The sequence below is a fragment of the Esox lucius genome, chromosome 8 (genome assembly GCF_011004845.1).
Source record: "Esox lucius isolate fEsoLuc1 chromosome 8, fEsoLuc1.pri, whole genome shotgun sequence".
NCBI lineage: Eukaryota > Metazoa > Chordata > Actinopteri > Esociformes > Esocidae > Esox > Esox lucius.
In genome coordinates this window covers 10,945,405-10,962,671 of record NC_047576.1, presented here as the reverse complement: position 1 = coordinate 10,962,671, position 17,267 = coordinate 10,945,405, and the positions used below count along the sequence as shown (strand labels likewise).

Below are 17,267 nucleotides of genomic sequence, written 5' to 3'. Positions count from 1 at the left end.
GTTCTAGTGACTCCCTGAGGCTGGTCAGACACCTTCAATATGGTCTAAAGTAGTTAGCCCCACTGATTCCGCTAACTTCCTGCTAGCCATATCAGTAGAATCCAAAAGCCTTCTCTAATGAAAAATGTTGTCTAGATATTCTAGTTTCCTGCGCCCCTTTGGGAGTTGCTGTGTTGAGACATGGTTGTATCTATAATTGGGTATCATGAAAAGTACAATTAGTATCAATGCATTTCCTGTGTCTGTGTTTCTGGAGAAGTTACAATCAGACTTTAATAAGGACCAAATTGGTCAATTGCATTGTGGGTTAACTCCTTCCATTGCTTGAGAGGCAACTCTGGGACAAAGCTCTATGTATTTTGATAAGTCTATCTTTGGTTTGTTATCCTGTTTTATTTTTGTATTTGTAATATATTGTACAGTTGCCAGCCTATGTTGCCACTTTCTAAATAAAATACTTTCTCTGGGAAAAACAATTATAAATCTACTTTGCTGCTTCTACTGCCGCTTGGGCGGTCCCCATTACGGTTATTGCTCTTCATTTAAAAAATACAAAGCAATTATTTGTGTACCCCACCCAGAGTGGGTGGGTCTTGGTGATGCCCTGGTTGATTTAATGCTAGCCAGCAAGATTGAAAGGAGATATTGGACGGTTTTGGTCACGCTGTGTGAAACATTCTGAGCTCCCCTGATTTCCCAGGAAACCGCTCAGGCTGAGCAAAAATAGTCCCAGTCCAGAGCCCTGACATGTTTCACACCACTGCTTTAGAGGTTTTATCCCTGAGTGGGCAACACCCCGATTTGAGTGAATTTAAAAGGAATTTGCCCCTTTTCTTTATAGCATGTTTGGTGGCCATTAAAATATATGCTAGTGTTTTCTGAAGGCTCAACTGACAAGAATACTGGCAGACTACTGAGAAGCAGCTCAGGCCACCCAGTAGGCCGTTCCAGCCAGCTGAATTACCTGATGCTTTTTATTAACTCCCAGCCTGGAGTCTCTGTTTGGACGCACCGTCAGCAATGCACTTCATATTTCCTCTCTATACAGTAAGTGGTTAGGATTGGAGATAAGTGGTTATGATAACTACAAGAAAAACATTTGAATGCAACAGTGATCTGAGTGATTCCTCATGAAATAAAAAAAAAAACGTAGTTTGGGGCGTATGCATAGTTTTATACATTATTCATATGCATAGTTTTATACATTATTCTGTCATCATTCTTTTAGATATATATGGCAAATATGGCAACAATCCTGTCCTCCAAAGCACCATTCTGTGGGTTCAATCTCATGAAAAGCATTTTTTTTTTTTGTTTTTCTCTAGTTTGAAATGGAATCAGTCTGGTATGCCTTCTGTTGGTGTGTGGGCATACAGGGTAATACTCTGCCAGTTTCTGTAGATGCCAGGAATGTGCAAGCCTTTAAGCCGCTTAGCATTAGTAAAGTTGATGGTTCCATAATTAAGCGTGCGGTCAGAACTCTTAGTTGGGGAGGCATGGGTGAAATGTGACATCTTGGTCACACTGGAGCTGAGTGTCAGTTACCTCACTGCTTCAACTTTCCATCCTGACTTGGGCCCAGAGCCAAAAACAAATGAGGAGGGGAGAAGAGGGGGATTGGTGATCTGTGCAAAGTGGGCCACAATTCTGGCTTTTCCTCAAGCAACAAATTGGTAGCCGGTTATACATGTGAAACCACACCTGTATGTGCAGCATTCGAAGGCTTTAATAGCAAATAAAATGTAAAATAAGAAAATATTAAAGTTGCCTCTTATGAACCATCCTAATCTCGCACGTTCACATTCTGTATACAGTGGGGAGAACAAGTATTTGATACACTGCTGATTTTGCAGGTTTTTCCACTTACAAAGCATGTAGAAGTCTGTAATTTATCATAGGTACTCTTCAACTGTGACTGACAGAATCTAAAACAAAAATCCAGAAAATCACATTTTGTATGATTTTTAAGTAATTAATTAGCATTTTATTGCATGACATAAGTATTTGATACATCAGAAAAGCAGAACTTAATATGTGGTACAGAAACCTTTGTTTGCAATTACAGAGATCATACATTTCCTGTAGTTCTTGACCAGGTTTGCACACACTGCAGCAGGGATTTTGGTCCATACAGACCTTCTCCAGATCCTTCAGGTTTCGGGGCTGTCGCTGGGCAATACAGACTTTCAGCTCCCTCCAAAGATGTTCTATTGGGTTCAGGTCTGGAGACTGGCTAGGCCACTCCAGGACCTTGAGATGCTTCTTACGGAGCCACTTCTTAGTTGCCCTGGCTGTGTGTTTCGGGTCGTTGTCATGCTGGAAGTCCCAGCCACGACCCATCTTCAACGCGCTTACTGAGGGAAGGAGGTGGTTGGCCAAGATCTCGCGATACATGACCCCATCCATCCTCCCCTCAATACGGTGCAGTCGTCCTGTCCCCTTTGCAGAAAAGCATCCCCAAAGAATGATGTTTCCACCTCCATGCTTCACGGTTGGGATGGTGTTCTTGGGGTTGTACTCATCCTTCTTCTTCCTCCAAACACGGCTAGTGGAGTTTAGACCAAAAAGCTCTATTTTTGTCTCATCAGACCACAGTCTCCCAAACTTCAGACAGGCCTGGAAATGAGCTGGCTTGAGCAGAGGGACCCTGCGTGCGCTGCAGGATTTTAATCCATGACGGCGTAGTGTGTTACTAATGGTTTTCTTTGAGACTGTGGTCCCAGCTCTCTTCAGATCATTGACCAGGTACTGCCGTGTAGTTCTGGGCTGAGCCCTCACTTTCTTCATGATCATTGATGCCCCACGAGGTGAGATCTTGCATGGAGCCCCAGACCGAGGGAGATTGCCGTCATCTTGAACCTTCTCACCAAGCTGCTTGCCTATTGTCCTGTAGCCCATTCCAGCCTTATGCAGGTCTACAATTTTATCCCTGATGGCCCAACACAGCTCTCTGGTCTTGGCCATTGTGGAGAGGTTGGAGTCTGTTTGATTGAGTGTGTGGACAGGTGTCTTTTATACAGGTAACGAGTTCAAACAGATGCTGTTAATACAGGTAATGAGTCTTTGAGAGCCGGAATTCTTACTGGTTGGTAGGTGATCAAATAATTATGTCATGAAATAAAATGCAAATGTGATTTTCTGGATTTTTTTAGATTCCGTCTCTCACAGTTGAAGTGTACCTATGATAAAAATTACAGACCTTTACATGCTTTGTAAGTAGGAAAACCTGCAAAATCGGCAGTGTGTCAAATACTTGTTCTCCCCACTGTATGTGTACCTAAACAGAATGTGAGCTTGTGAGATAAGGATGTTTTTGTGTGTATTACAGTTCTATGCTGTTATGTTCTGAGTGAATGCAGTTTCTGATGAGTATCTGTATTTGTGTTTAGTTCTTTTTAGAGCTCTCTCCATTAATTGATTCCAGAGCCAAAAAGTAATGGCAGGTGCCCTTTAAATACCTATTAAACAAAGCAGGATTGTCTGTTGTTCTATAGAAAATCAACCCAATCAATCTAGACTCTGCAACCTGTGAGACCCAGCCAACAGTCTTTAAGCGCCTCTTGGGACCCATCTCATTGATCTGAACTAGGTCAGAATAACACGTAGATAATCAGCACTCAGAACGTATGATGAAAATGCACTCAATCCAGTTGTTTCAGTAATAGCAGCATCTAAAAATAGCACAGTTGGGTTTATATGGTGAGGCATTGGAGTTGAAAACAATGAGGCAAGGTCACAGTGTTACATCAGGTTTGGCTGTCCCCTCTCCTCTTCTTTGATCCACCACAGGACATTGTCTGTGTTGTTGTTTTTTTGTAGTCTAAGGCAGCATGTGTGTGTTGATTCCATTTATACTCATAGAAAGCCAGTTGACCTCAATTGGTGAACAGCAGAACTCAGGGAGGAGTGCTGTTGCATCTGAGATTTTGTTTTTGAGGATGAGAATAAAAGAGGGTCAACTGCCACATTTAATCTAGACAAACTGTTAATTAAGCACTTTCTCCAATTCGAATTTTTCTTTTCTTTGTTATGAAAATATGTTTAAAAAGGGTTTAATAAGAGATTTTCTGCGACTTCTGAATGCTAAGTCAGACCTTGTGGCCTAATTACTGTAGACCTGAACAAAGAACCAAGATTCTATAGTTGCATAGTGTTCTTGATGTTATTAAGCTATGACCTAAGCATGTATCTGTGAATGACCAAGCAAAGCACATTAGCACATTTGGTCAAATAAAGGTTCAGTTTGAAACAAGAAAGAATCTAATTTCTAACAATCATTAAGCATGTTAGCATCTGTGAAATACTGTCTGCAGCCTACACCATGCAGTGAAGAGACCAGGTGAACCAGTCACACACAAATTAACCCTTTACCTCCAGGTTAGGAGGACTGTGGAGTGAAGGACAGGTCCCATTGAGATCCTCTCCAGCTCCATATCAGCCCTGATAAGCTGAAAAATCCCACCTCAGATGGAGGGCAATTAAACAGAAACCAGCTATTGAAGAGCGGCAAAACCAGGATACTGCTTTTCAAGATGGACCTTTATGGGGGCCATTGGGAGTGTTCACCCATCATCGCTGTCTGTTTTTGGCTGTGTGAACAGGTTTAGGTGGTCAAATCACAGACCGTGTGATACAAGGGGAAGCAGCTCTATTGTTCACATGGGTTCACATGGGGCTGTTAATATAGGACATGGAAACAGAGGAAAAGCAGTGACGCTCGCCGAGTAACAAGGACGACCATCTCGCCAATAATGACTGTCTATTTTCAGATTTAACAGGCTTTAATGTCATGTCTTTTTCCTTTTTAATCTGTGTTTCTGCTTGCCTGTAGAAGGATAGCATCAGCAGGTTTTGGCTTGCTGGTACCTCAGAGGGTGGGAGGGAGGGAGGGAGGGAGGGAGGGGAGAGAGAGGGGGAGGGAGGGAGGGATGGGGAGAGGAGGGAGGGAGGGTGGGAGGGAGGGGAGAGAGAGGGGGAGGGAGGGAGGGAGGGAGGGAGGGGAGAGGGGGAGGGAGGGAGGGAGGGGAGAGAGGGAGGGAGGGGAGAGAGAGAAGGGGATGCAGAGTCTGTGGAGGGGACCAGGAAGAGGTGGTGAACAGCTTTTGTATAGCCTTGTCACAATGACATCCAGGGGATGGGAGGCAGGGAGACTTTTGCACTGCAGCTTGAGGGAGAAAACACAGATTCAGAGAGCATGCAAGCTTCTCTTTGCGTTATCCGCTAGCCATAACCAATCTTATAGCTCATTATAATTGAACATTTACTGTATGTTGTCATTTTTGACAGACCTACCTAATTATAACACTGTTGATGTGAGCCCTGTCACTTGAATGTCAGTCAGTCAGGCTGTCTTTCTGTCAGTCATCTGATATTAACACCTGTGACTCTGAATGAGTAAGCAGTATGTTGTATTGTGATATCTGTGCTCTCCTCTCTTCATTATCCTGAGTGGATAAATTAGCTACAATTAAACATCTATTTCAGGCTGGGGAGAACATCACTAATTGCTGATTCCTGTTGTGGATGTTTCTCTTTCTACATGTCGCGTGGCTTAATGAAATGCTGGAATGATAGTGGGTGGTAGAAACAGGATGAATGGGACTGGAGTAATCATTTGTAGCCGGTGCTGTCTCCTCCAACTATCTGCCCCCAACTGTTATTTGACTCTGTTATTAACAGTGAAATGTGTACCCTGTGGGATTTCTCTTTGTTTCCACCGAAACTAATGCTGTTAGGTAATGGAGCCCCTCAGAGGACTAACCGTTTGTTTCTGTGTTTCAGACTGTTCTGCTAGAAAGGCTCACATCACAGAGGTAATGTTCTATTGCTGACCTGCATTCAGCCTGTGTGACTGTGAAATGTGACTTTGTCCCTGACACCCCCCCCCCCCCCAGCGTCAGTGTGAGCCTACCCATCAATCCCTGCTTCGTACTTTGTGTTCCTCCACACACAGCACCCCCCCCCCCACCCCACCCCTCCACTTGATCCCCTGCACTTCAATCCACAGGGTGTGTGATCTGTGTTCTACCCTCTATGCTACAGTATGCTCAGGGCTGGCGGTGGGAGACTTTGTCCTGTGGGAGGGGTTCGATGGAGGGGTTTAAAGGGACACTCAGTCCACTCAAAGTTTAGTGACAGATTCATTAAGCTTAAGCACCTGTGGCAAAAGTGTGCACCTGTTTGTTTTCAAAAGGGAAGACGAAAGGAATCAATGCTAGAAACAGGAGACTGTCGCTGTGTCTCCATTGTTATTCGGTGTGCCTTTCATTCTTTCCTCTGTGTTATTCCCCATTGAAAAGACCAGGTGCAGACTGCCAGTAGCTGCGTTTGTGTTGATCCCCCCGTACACATTACACTGTAATCTGCTAAGCACCGTGCTCCATCTTCCTGCCTAACAGCTGCCCGGTGTCTCCGGCCTACCGGGCCAAGGCAAGAGGATGGGCCACAGGGGAGTGGACGCATCTGGAGAGACCACCTATAAGAAGGTAGGCAGTAGGGGACACTGTCCTGCCTGACAACCCAAACTCCATGCTCCAGTTTAAACGCTGGGTGGGCCTCACCCCACGAACGTGGAGCAGAGGAACATTTCCGTTTGGAAATGTCTAAAGCTACAGTGTCTTCCTTTTAATACCGCAAATCAGCCCAAACCGCTCCGGAGCAATCCGAGCCCCTGGCACGAAAACTCTTCTGGCACATGGCACTGGGAGTAGTAATGGATGCATCTCTCTGTCTGTGTGTTCCACTTATCCTAATGTGAACAGACACAGCAGAGCAGTCCCATTATGTCTCACAACCAATCTAATTTAGGTTTCACTCTTCAGTGTAGAGGACAGTCTTCCTCAGAGAGCGGAAACAACGCAGCCAGGATATTATACCGTGTTTGTGTTCATGCGAGTTCACCAGGCTCTGGGTTTTACCGTGTTTCTCGCTGTCCTCCCCCAGACCACCTCCTCTGCCCTGAAAGGTGCCATCCAGCTGGGCATTGGCTACACCGTGGGCAACCTGAGCTCCAAGCCTGAGAGAGATGTTCTAATGCAGGACTTCTATGTAGTGGAAAGCATATTTTTCCCCAGGTAACTAACTAACCTCATCAGGAGGGGCACACTTACTTGGGACCTCATTGAAACGAGACATGCCAGACATGCCTAGATCGGATTTAGTATTCACACACAAAAATGTCTTGCATTCGTGGTTGTTCCATATCTAAAAGCTTTTCTGCCCGTCTCCTGTTCCTAGTGAAGGCAGCAACCTGACCCCGGCCCACCATTTCCCAGACTTCCGCTTCAAGACCTACGCCCCCGTGGCCTTCCGCTACTTCAGGGAGCTCTTCGGGATCAGGCCCGATGACTACCTGGTAAGGGGCAGGGACTCGACCCTTTTCGACCCTGGACCACAGACATATGGAATGACGTCACCATGTAGTGAACAGGATAAACAGGGAGGCGGTAATGCTGTGGAATGGTTTGGAACGGTTTTAGGGTGACCGGGGCACCACGGATCCAACCGAAGTAGCATTGACTCAGGACAAAAGCTGCTGTCCGTTTTCTGTAGAGAGAGAAAGGCTGGCTGTCCAGTCTTCCATCTGTCTACTGGTCTCAGCCCACACTCCCAAAGCCTGCTTCCCGCTCTCCAGCTCAGTCCAGTGTGCTGCTACAGCCAGCTCTGCAGAATCCTGACTGGGAGTGGCGTCACCCCGACCAGGCAAACAGACGTCCAGGCACTGGAAACTCTAGTTTTGACAATCTAGAGAGACCGGGGGGGCGGGCAGGGGGATTGGGATGGGGACGGGACCGGGGGGACACGAGTTTGGGAGAGTAAGATATTGGGAAAGCACTATTGTACCAAGGAGAGATGGGTAGAAGAGCCATAGAGCTAGAGATGGATAGAAGAATCATATAGCTAGAGATGGATAGAAGAGCCAAAGAGCTAGAGATGGATAGAAGGAGGCTGTGTATGGTGGAGTTTGGAGATTCATTTTGTCTAATTTGCCCTATCACTACACCTGAACAATAAAACATGTTTCCATTCTGGTTTTTTAAGCAGGTAAAATAATTTTGTCCAAAAAAACATCTTGATAGGTGTGATTGTTGTGAGAATATTGTGAGAATACCCATAAACTTGATGTAGGGTTTGAGTCATGCAATGACTATTCTGTGGTCCTCCCACTACATGACTTAAGTGGTTACATGAGTTCTATTCTGATGGACTCAGAGTGTTCATCAGAACACATGAACCGTGTCTCCATGAGAAACAGTTGATTGGGGATCCTAATAAATAAGTGACATAATTATGCTGTTTTGTGTGTGGGTGCGAGAGGGAGAGAGTGTTACCCCTCATGGCCCTTGTCACATTGTATCTATATGTTGGCTGACTGGATGTGTGTGTGTGTGTGTGTGTGTGTGTGTCTTCTAGACGACATGATTATGCAACCGTGTGTGTTTTTAGTCTGCTGCCACGCCACGCACATTCTTTACTGACATCAACCCACAGACACAATGCGACATGCTTTGTGTTATTACTGTGTTTAACCTCATGGTAATAGTCTCCAGCAGTACGGGTCTGTGTACACAGGCTGGTTTTTCACGGGTTTTCCAAGTTAAATAGACAATGTAGTGTACAGAATATCCACCAGTGGTCCTGTTCCGCCTGTCGGTTAAGCACACGCACAGCAGAGATGGGATGTGAGATATCAAGCCGACCCGAGCAGTTTGTTACAGAAAGCGCCGAAGGAGCAGACCGTCTCATGTATAAACATATGGACCTGGGTTATTTTGGATCCTGCATGCATTAGGTGTGTGCGTGTGCGTGCTTGCGTGCGTGGTTGACTGCCTGGCCCTGGGTGTGTGCTGTGTTCCTGCCTCTCTGAATCATCACGCTGCCTTTGGCCAGTGCTACTGCTCTCTGCACTCAGGGTTCTGCGCTCACGTTCTCTTTCTCTGTTCTCTCATTCCCTCTGTCATTGTCTCTCCCTTCCTCTCTCTCTCTGTCTGTCTGCTCTCTCGTTCTCTCCCTCAACTGTTCTCTCACACTCATCCTCCCTTCCTGTCATCCGTCCATCATTCCCCTGTCTTCTGATTGGGATGTACGTCGATCTGTCTCCTCTGATTCAGCAGGGTGTTGTTTTCATCTGTTGCCCTTTGATCTTGATTGGATTAACACATCTCATTAACATCACTGTGGATATGAAGGCTTTTTCATCTGGGAAAGGAAATGACTGAGAAGACAGACTGGTGGATGATGATGAAAAGGGCTGTAGAATCCTTTTGACGGTGAAGGATTGTATTGAAACAGATGTGATTCACTGCACTTATAAGGAAGGTGAATACAGTATCTAACCCGAGAACTGACATTGTCCCTTGCTCTTACCTGTGTGTCTGTGTCCAGTACTCCCTGTGTAACGAGCCCCTGATTGAGCTGTCCAACCCCGGGGCCAGCGGCTCTGTGTTCTATCTGACCAAAGACGATGAGTTCATCATCAAGACCGTCATGCACAAGGAAGCAGAGTTCCTGCAGAAGCTGCTCCCAGGATACTACATGGTGAGATTTCACCCCACGTACCACAGACACAACTACATGTCGAGATTTCACCCCACGTACAACAGACACAGCAACATGTAGAGATTTGACCCCACGTACAAAAGACACAACTACATGGTTAGATTTGACCCCACGTACAACAGACACAACTACATGTCGAGATTTGACCCCACGTACAACAGACACAACTACATGGTGAGATTTGACCCCACGTACATCAGACACAGCTACATGGTGAGATTTGACCACACGTACATCAGACACAGCTACATGGTGAGATTTGACCACACGTACATCAGACACAGCTACATGGTGAGATTTGACCACACGTACATCAGACACAGCTACATGGTGAGATTTGACCCCACGTACATCAGACACAGCTACATGGTGAGATTTGACCCCACGTACAACAGACACAACCACATGGTGAGATTTGACCCCATGTACAACAGACACAGCAACATGGTGAGATTTGACCCCAACTACAACAGACACAACTGCATGGTGAGATTTGACCCCACGTACATCAGACACAGCTACATGGTGAGATTTGACCACACGTACATCAGACACAGCTACATGGTGAGATTTGACCCCACGTACATCAGACACAGCTACATGGTGAGATTTGACCCCACGTACATCAGACACAGCTACATGGTAAGATTTGACCCCACGTACAACAGACACAACCACATGGTGAGATTTGACCCCATGTACAACAGACACAACTACATGGTGAGATTTGACCCCAACTACAACAGACACAACTGCATGGTGAGATTTGACCCCATAGTCTCAACACACATCCGATTTTCCATACGTAACTCAAATTCTAACCCTAAATGTAACCTCAAAGCCTAAAAAATGTGAAGTCGTCACTAGTGAGTTTTTCCGACAGCAACACTGGGAAACACACCCTCGTTTGAGGGAAAACGCCCAGGAGCATTAGTACGTGAGAACAGGAAGTGACCTTTACACTGACCTTTTCCGCTAGTTTATATCCAGAGCTTTGCAGTTCCTAGATTCTATTAGGTGTTAGCTGTGTAAGTTAATGAGCCCTGTGTGATTGGCAGCCATGCGTTACATTCACTGTGGCCTGACACCGTAGTGGACTGAGACTAACTGAGACAGAGACACATACTCTACATTTTACAGTCCTTGTAAGTAACACCTTAACCTAAGCTTAAACATAAACCTTAAACCCCCAAGCCACAGGAGAGCTAAATGTGGCAAACTGTACCCACAAAGATAAAATGTCCCTTGTTTTACTATTTTTATACCAAGAAGTGCACTGCCGTTCAAAAGTTTAGGGTCACTTAGAAATGACCTTGTTTTCCTTGGAAAAAATACATGAAATTAGTTAGAATAAGAAATATAGCAAAATGAATTGGAAGTATTGTCACTGTTTTTGTCAACGAATCTTCCATTTTCAGTAATTACAGGCTTGCAGATCTTTGTCATTGTAGTTATCTGAAGAAATGTCACCCGATTCTTCCTGCAATACCCCCTACAAGTTGAATTGGCTTGATACGGTTAAGCTGCTCCCACTACAGCTCAATGGAGTTGAAATCCAATGACTGTGCTGGCCACATTATATACAGAATACCAGCTGAATGTTTCTTCCCTAAATTGTTCTTTCATAGTTTGGAGCTGTGCTTTAGGTAATTGTCTTGTTGTAGGAGGAAATTGGCTCCAGTCAAGCGCAGTGATAGGCTTCCTTCTTCAAGGTCCCTTTTACCCTGTACAAATGTCCCACTTAATTTCTCCCATTTTTGTCAATCTTAATTTTTGCTGGACCGCATAAACGGAGCCGGCTAAGAAGAGCAAATGTCTCTTACTGACTGAGTGAGTGACTATCTCTTGTTAAATTGCGTAGTGGTTAGAGACGCAGACCTGCAAACAGTCGATCTCATCACAGTCAAAATAAATTAGGCATTAGGATTTCTTCTGGATAAACAAAAAGTTTCCTGGATACAACCTTCAGTAGCTACGTTATAGTAAGCCTAAGATAAAACTTTACGGTTATATTGCGACTATTTCTGGTGGATTTTCGAAGTACGCATCCGTGCATGCTTTTTTGGGTAACATAGGCTAGATTAAAACTATTTGGGCAGTAAAAGAGTAGGGGTTTCCACTGTTCTCTCGTCTTTTCACTTGACGAAAGTCAGTTACCGTCTCCTATGTTGGTTGTTATTGTTTCAATTTCATTCCCAAATGAAATAAAAACAAATTTTTTTGTGCAATGAAATGAAATAGCTTTGGCAGTGTATAGTTGACCTTCAGTCTCTTCAGTTCTTATGACTATTCCAAGCAGTAAGTTAATAGATACTAGTAAGCCTTTTACAGGCTAATAAGCTGCTAAAACGACCAGTGGCAAAAGCTATACATTTTATAGATGCTATTTGTGGTGGAGGTAAAGTTCATAAGAAACCTTAGTCAGTTTAACACAATGCTTAATTGTGTCTAGCGAAATATAAAAATTTGACGTGATGTTAATGCGTCCTAATGTATATGTCCTCTTGTCCAGATGTGCACCAGGGTCTCCCACTCCTCTTTCTATTCTGGTTAGAGCCAGTTTGTGCTGTTCTATGAAGGGAGCGGTACACAGCGTTGTACGAGATCTTCAGTTCTCACTTAGAATCGCCTTCATTGCTCTGGGTGAGGAGCTTCAGAAGAAAGTTCTTTGTTTTTGGTCATTTTGAGACTGTAAACCCACAATTGCTGATGCTCTAGATACTCAACTAGTCCCATGGTGATGGAACAGAGTCCCATGACTCCCCCCTCTTTTCCCCTGACTTGTTTTCCACACTCCCCCATCCTTCACTATTTCCTTGTGCCAAGCTCAATTCTCTGTCACGCTCTCATTTGCTCTTAATCTCTTTCAATAAAGTGTTGTATTGTGAGATCCTTGGCAATGGCCTACTCAGTCATTATGGCATTGCCTAGGATCTCACAAGACGATGCTGTCACGGTAGCTAAATGCATTGTACTTAGATTAGATCTTTTATTGTAGTTTGGTTCCCTTACATGAACTCAGGTTTTAGTGACCACATACTTGGGGTGCAGAATTTCATGCACCCACCGAACGAGACATCTGGAAACCACCCTAAAATCTGAAAGATTTGTCAAATAACATCGCCTAATAACCTTTTTCTTCATTACGTTTTCCTCATTTACTGTATTTATTTGAATCCTCATGATTCCATACAGACAAACAAACGACAACCATGAGGAAACGGGTTTGGTCATTGAAATCAACATGCTAAAACCAATTGGCTCTCTTTTAAAAAAAATAGAAAAGATGAAGAACAAGATATAGAGGTTAATTAAAAACTTGCATGGTATGGGTACACACATTAGCACAAAAATGAATAATGTGAATTTCTCAACACAATGATACGATATAATCAAATTACCTGGCCGTGGCTTGCTATATAAAGTTGGCAGACAGACTTTAAAAGCTTCAGTTACTGTTTGATTGAGTTTTAGGACAGATAGAGTGACATTAATGACAATGAACAGGCCACGGTCAGCAGTGCCCGGCCTGCTAGTTCCTGAATCTTTGAAACGCCTGGCCTCCTGGGCTTTTCCATGCACAACAGAACAAACCAAAAAACATCCTGTCACTGGTAGTCCTGTGGGTGAAAACAGCCGGTTGATGAAATGGGTCGAAGGAGAATGGCAAGAATCGTGCAAGCAGACGGGTGGCATCATAGAACTATAGTATTTCAGTGGAGTTGAGAGTTAGTGTTATTAATTATGTATTATAAATCCTGACAGGTATGACGGGAAACAGACTCAAATTCACTCAAATACTCTGCTGGAAACGGACAACATATCTTTCCTTGTCACGTGGGCTATTGCAGGTTCCCCTCCTACCAGCTACAAACAAGAAACACGATCACCAACACTGGACAATTGAAGCATCACATACCCATTCATCCTTATGTTAACTTTAAGGGTGGTGGTATCTGAACATATTTGCTGACCAGCTGCAAACATTCATAGCCACAGTGTTCACATTGATACCTCCAGCAGGATAATACGTCGTTTTGCAAAGCACGTATTGGTCAGAATTATTCCCGTAACATGACGACGTGTCCCTGGGGTGGCCCGGGCAGTTGACGTGCCTCGACCCAATAGAACATCTCAGGCTTGGGATGGAACAGGCATTTGGCAGTATCACGGTACTTCATTATGGACCTACATCCCTGCGGAAAATGCTTCCGACGCCTTGTCGAATCCATATGCTGAAGACTTCAGGCTGCTCTGGAGGCGGAGTGGGTCCGGGCCCGTGTTGGATGTGTGTACCTGATAAACTGACCACTCCGTGTGTATCCCTGTCCCAATCCCCCACCCCCCTCTCTTTCTCTCTGTTGTTGTCAGCACCATGTCCTCTGACATTATGCCACCGGGTTCACTCCCACTCTCTCGTGCCCCAGTGTGTCTGTTTTCTGAAGGTTACTGGCTGTGGCCTGAGAGCCTGAAGTCCGGGCGGCAGCCTGCTGTTGACACCCCCCTCCATCCCTTTGGCTTTGTGTCTCTGCCAGGTTTAGTGCCTAGTTTCTTTCTGTCTCTTCATGCCAGTAGAGGTTGCCTTTGGGTAGATGAGCTGGCTGCTTTATCTTTCATGAGATTCAGGAGGTTACGATCAATGTTTTTGGAATTTGAATTGCTTGTTTAATCTAATTGATTTGGGTTCACCACTTGCATATTTAAAAGGGAGTGTCAGACCATTTTAGGGACTTCAGGTAATCACTGATCTCTATCATAATTCCTGGCCCCCCGTGTGACCTCATCAGCTTTAAAATGTATCAGATTATTAATCAAGATGACAAATATGTAAAACATTATGCTAAAAGTATACATTTACTGAATGCCAATGTTGAATAATGTCTAGTTTAAATTTTTTGAGTACTTAGTCGTTTTAGCAAAGTGCTGTGGTATAACTTCAACAGCGCTGTATGTGCTTCGGCAAAGACATCTTGACCTGTCCTGAGTCACCTGGGAGGTTCGGTGATGAAGCATGGCCTTAATCACAAATTAAAAATCACAGCCTTAGAATTCTAACTGCATAATTCAAGAACAACCCTCCTCCCTAAGCACTGTAATGGGCACTTCCTCAAGCCTTTAAATATGAAATAGTTCTAAGATGAAAAAGGGTTTTGTCTTAACACATAAAGGATCCCTATAATCACATTTCAGTTCAACATCTGAGACATATTAGAAGCCTGTAATAAGCCGTAGAAAAGTCGGTGCCCCAAAATCAAATCCTCTCGGTCTCCCAAAAAAGTCCCAAAATCAAATCCTCTCCCTCTTTTACCCCAATCTGTTCCAATCTATTTGTATTTACACTGACGTGTGTGCGTGCGTGCATGCGTATGTGTGCGTGTGCATGCGTGCGTGCAGATGAATTCTGTACACACACGTCTTTCTGGCTGGGTGTCTGTGTGCCGCGGGGGAGTATGGCCATTCGTCTGTAAATTGTGTTATGTCAGCTAAGACTTGGAGCCTGTGTGTACTTGGGTGCGTATGAACAGGCATGAGTAATTCTGTGGGTGGGTGTGTGTTTGCATTGAGTGTCCTTGAGCACTCCGTGAGTCATGGAGCTCATTAGCGAGGCCAGGATTTATTGCCCTCATCCCTTCCACCCCCTGCCTTCTCTCTGCGCATAATCATTTCCACTCTTATGTCATAGAAAAGGTCTCTGAACATACCATCTCTCTCCAGCATAGGCTCTAGCGACTCCTTCGGTTGGGGTTTGCTTGCCTGCAAGCTGATTGTGTGTGTTAGCCCCTGTTGACTTTCTCAGTGAGCATGTTTGATGGACGCATGTCCTGAACTTTGACTCTCCTGAGCCTACTGTTAGCACACTGCGATAATACTGAACCATAGTCACAGGTTTTGTATTACGAACATATTGTATGGCGGACATTAATTGTTTTAATATTTTTGTCTTCAAATAAGTGACTGTGGGCCAAATACACGTGGTGTATTTGCCTACCTTCTCTCATCACGCTCTAGCGACTCCTTTTGTGTTGCCGTTGGTGTGAGATCAACTGAGGTGGAAGGCCAAGAAAGTGCGTTCCTTCCAGCATGAACGGATTCTGGTATAGATTTCCTGGTTGAACGAGTGACGTGATAAGAAATAGAATGGCAGCCCTCAAACTCAGAAAACTGAAAGCTTTAAAAGAATTATCTTAGATTGCCATTGCCAGATTATCTGTTAAATACAGAAATGACAGAATTTGTGTAACTTTGGTCAACTGCAGGCGACATTGTAACACTTGAGTTGTACCTCCGACTTCATCACAGTCTTTTTGCCTTTGTCCAGAACCTCAACCAGAACCCTCGCACCCTGCTGCCCAAGTTCTTTGGCCTGTACTGCATCCAGTCTGGCGGTAAGAACATCCGCATGGTGGTCATGAACAACGTGCTACCGCGTGCTGTCCGCATGCACCTCAAGTTCGACCTGAAAGGCTCGACGTACAAACGCTGTGCCTCCAAGAAGGAGAGGCAGAAGGCCAAGCCAACCTTTAAAGACCTGGACTTCATGCAGGACCTTCAGGATGGCCTGATGCTGGATCAGGATATGTATAGTGCTCTGGTCAAGACCCTGCAGAGAGACTGTCTGGTGAGGAAAACAATCAGGAATTCAATTCCACTGGGTCATATAGTTGGTTTGTCATTAAAACATGGTTCAAAAAGGCAGAAATGTACGGATATTGTTAATATAATAAACTGACATTTTATGAATACACTTCTGAAATATACTTCTTGGGTTGTGCGGTTATGCTCCCTGTGAAGCAGAGGCTGTCTATGGTACTGCAGTACAGGTTACAATTCTAATGACCCAACTGTAATAGAATACAGTAGATCCATTGCTGGAACCGGGGCTCAGTGCTAGAACCGGGGCTCAGTGCTAGAACCGGGGCTCAGTGCTAGAACCAGGACTCAATGCTGTATATTTCCAGGTGCTGGAGAGCTTCAAGATTATGGACTACAGCCTGCTGCTGGGTGTCCATAACATTGACCAGGCAGAGCGGGAGCAGCAGATGGAAGGAGCTGAGAAGGATGAGAAGAGGCCCGTGGCCCAGAAGGCACTGTACTCCACCGCCATGGAGTCCATCCAGGGAGGAGCCGCCCGCGGAGAGTCCATCGACACGGACGACACGTGAGTGACTGACACCTGCCAGGCTGTTGGGTCTCCCCTAGTCTCCCCTGGTCAGTGTCAGCCTTGTGTGTCTCCCCTAGTCTCCCCTGGTCAGTGTCAGCCTTGTGTGTCTCCCCTAGTCTCCCCTGGTCAGTGTCAGCCTTGTGTGTCTCCCCTAGTCTCCCCTGGTCAGTGTCAGCCTTATGTGTCTCCCCTAGTCTCCCCTGGTCAGTGTCAGCCTTGTGTGTCTCCCCTAGTCTCCCCTGGTCAGTGTCAGCCTTGTGTGTCTCCCCTGGTCAGTGTCAGCCTTGTGTGTCTCCCCTGGTCAGTGTCAGCCTTGTGTGTCTCCCCTAGTCTCCCCTGGTCAGTGTCAGCCTTGTGTGTCTCCCCTAGTCTCCCCTGGTCAGTGTCAGCCTTGTGTGTCTCCCCTAGTCTCCCCTGGTCAGTGTCAGCCTTGTGTGTCTCGCCTAGTCTCCCCTGGTCAGTGTCAGCCTTGTGTGTCTCCCCTGGTCAGTGTCAGCCTTGTGTGTCTCCCCTGGTCAGTGTCAGCCTTGTGTGTCTCCCCTGGTCA

At 45.3% G+C, this 17,267-nt stretch overlaps 1 protein-coding gene across 5 annotated transcripts in view; it reads left to right on the top strand.

The window, feature by feature from the left end:
* Nucleotides 1-17,267, top strand: part of pip5k1ca (phosphatidylinositol-4-phosphate 5-kinase, type I, gamma a) — a 46,330-nt gene that overhangs the window by 14,653 nt on the left and 14,410 nt on the right. For all 5 annotated transcript variants that reach the window (XM_034293775.1, XM_029121709.2, XM_029121706.2 and 2 more), the window contains exons 2-8: nt 5,782-5,813; nt 6,399-6,485; nt 6,943-7,073; nt 7,237-7,354; nt 9,385-9,537; nt 15,878-16,177; nt 16,518-16,717. In XM_034293775.1, the coding sequence (XP_034149666.1) occupies nt 5,782-5,813; nt 6,399-6,485; nt 6,943-7,073; nt 7,237-7,354; nt 9,385-9,537; nt 15,878-16,177; nt 16,518-16,717 (1,021 nt within the window). The remainder of the gene's footprint in view (nt 1-5,781; nt 5,814-6,398; nt 6,486-6,942; nt 7,074-7,236; nt 7,355-9,384; nt 9,538-15,877; nt 16,178-16,517; nt 16,718-17,267) is intronic.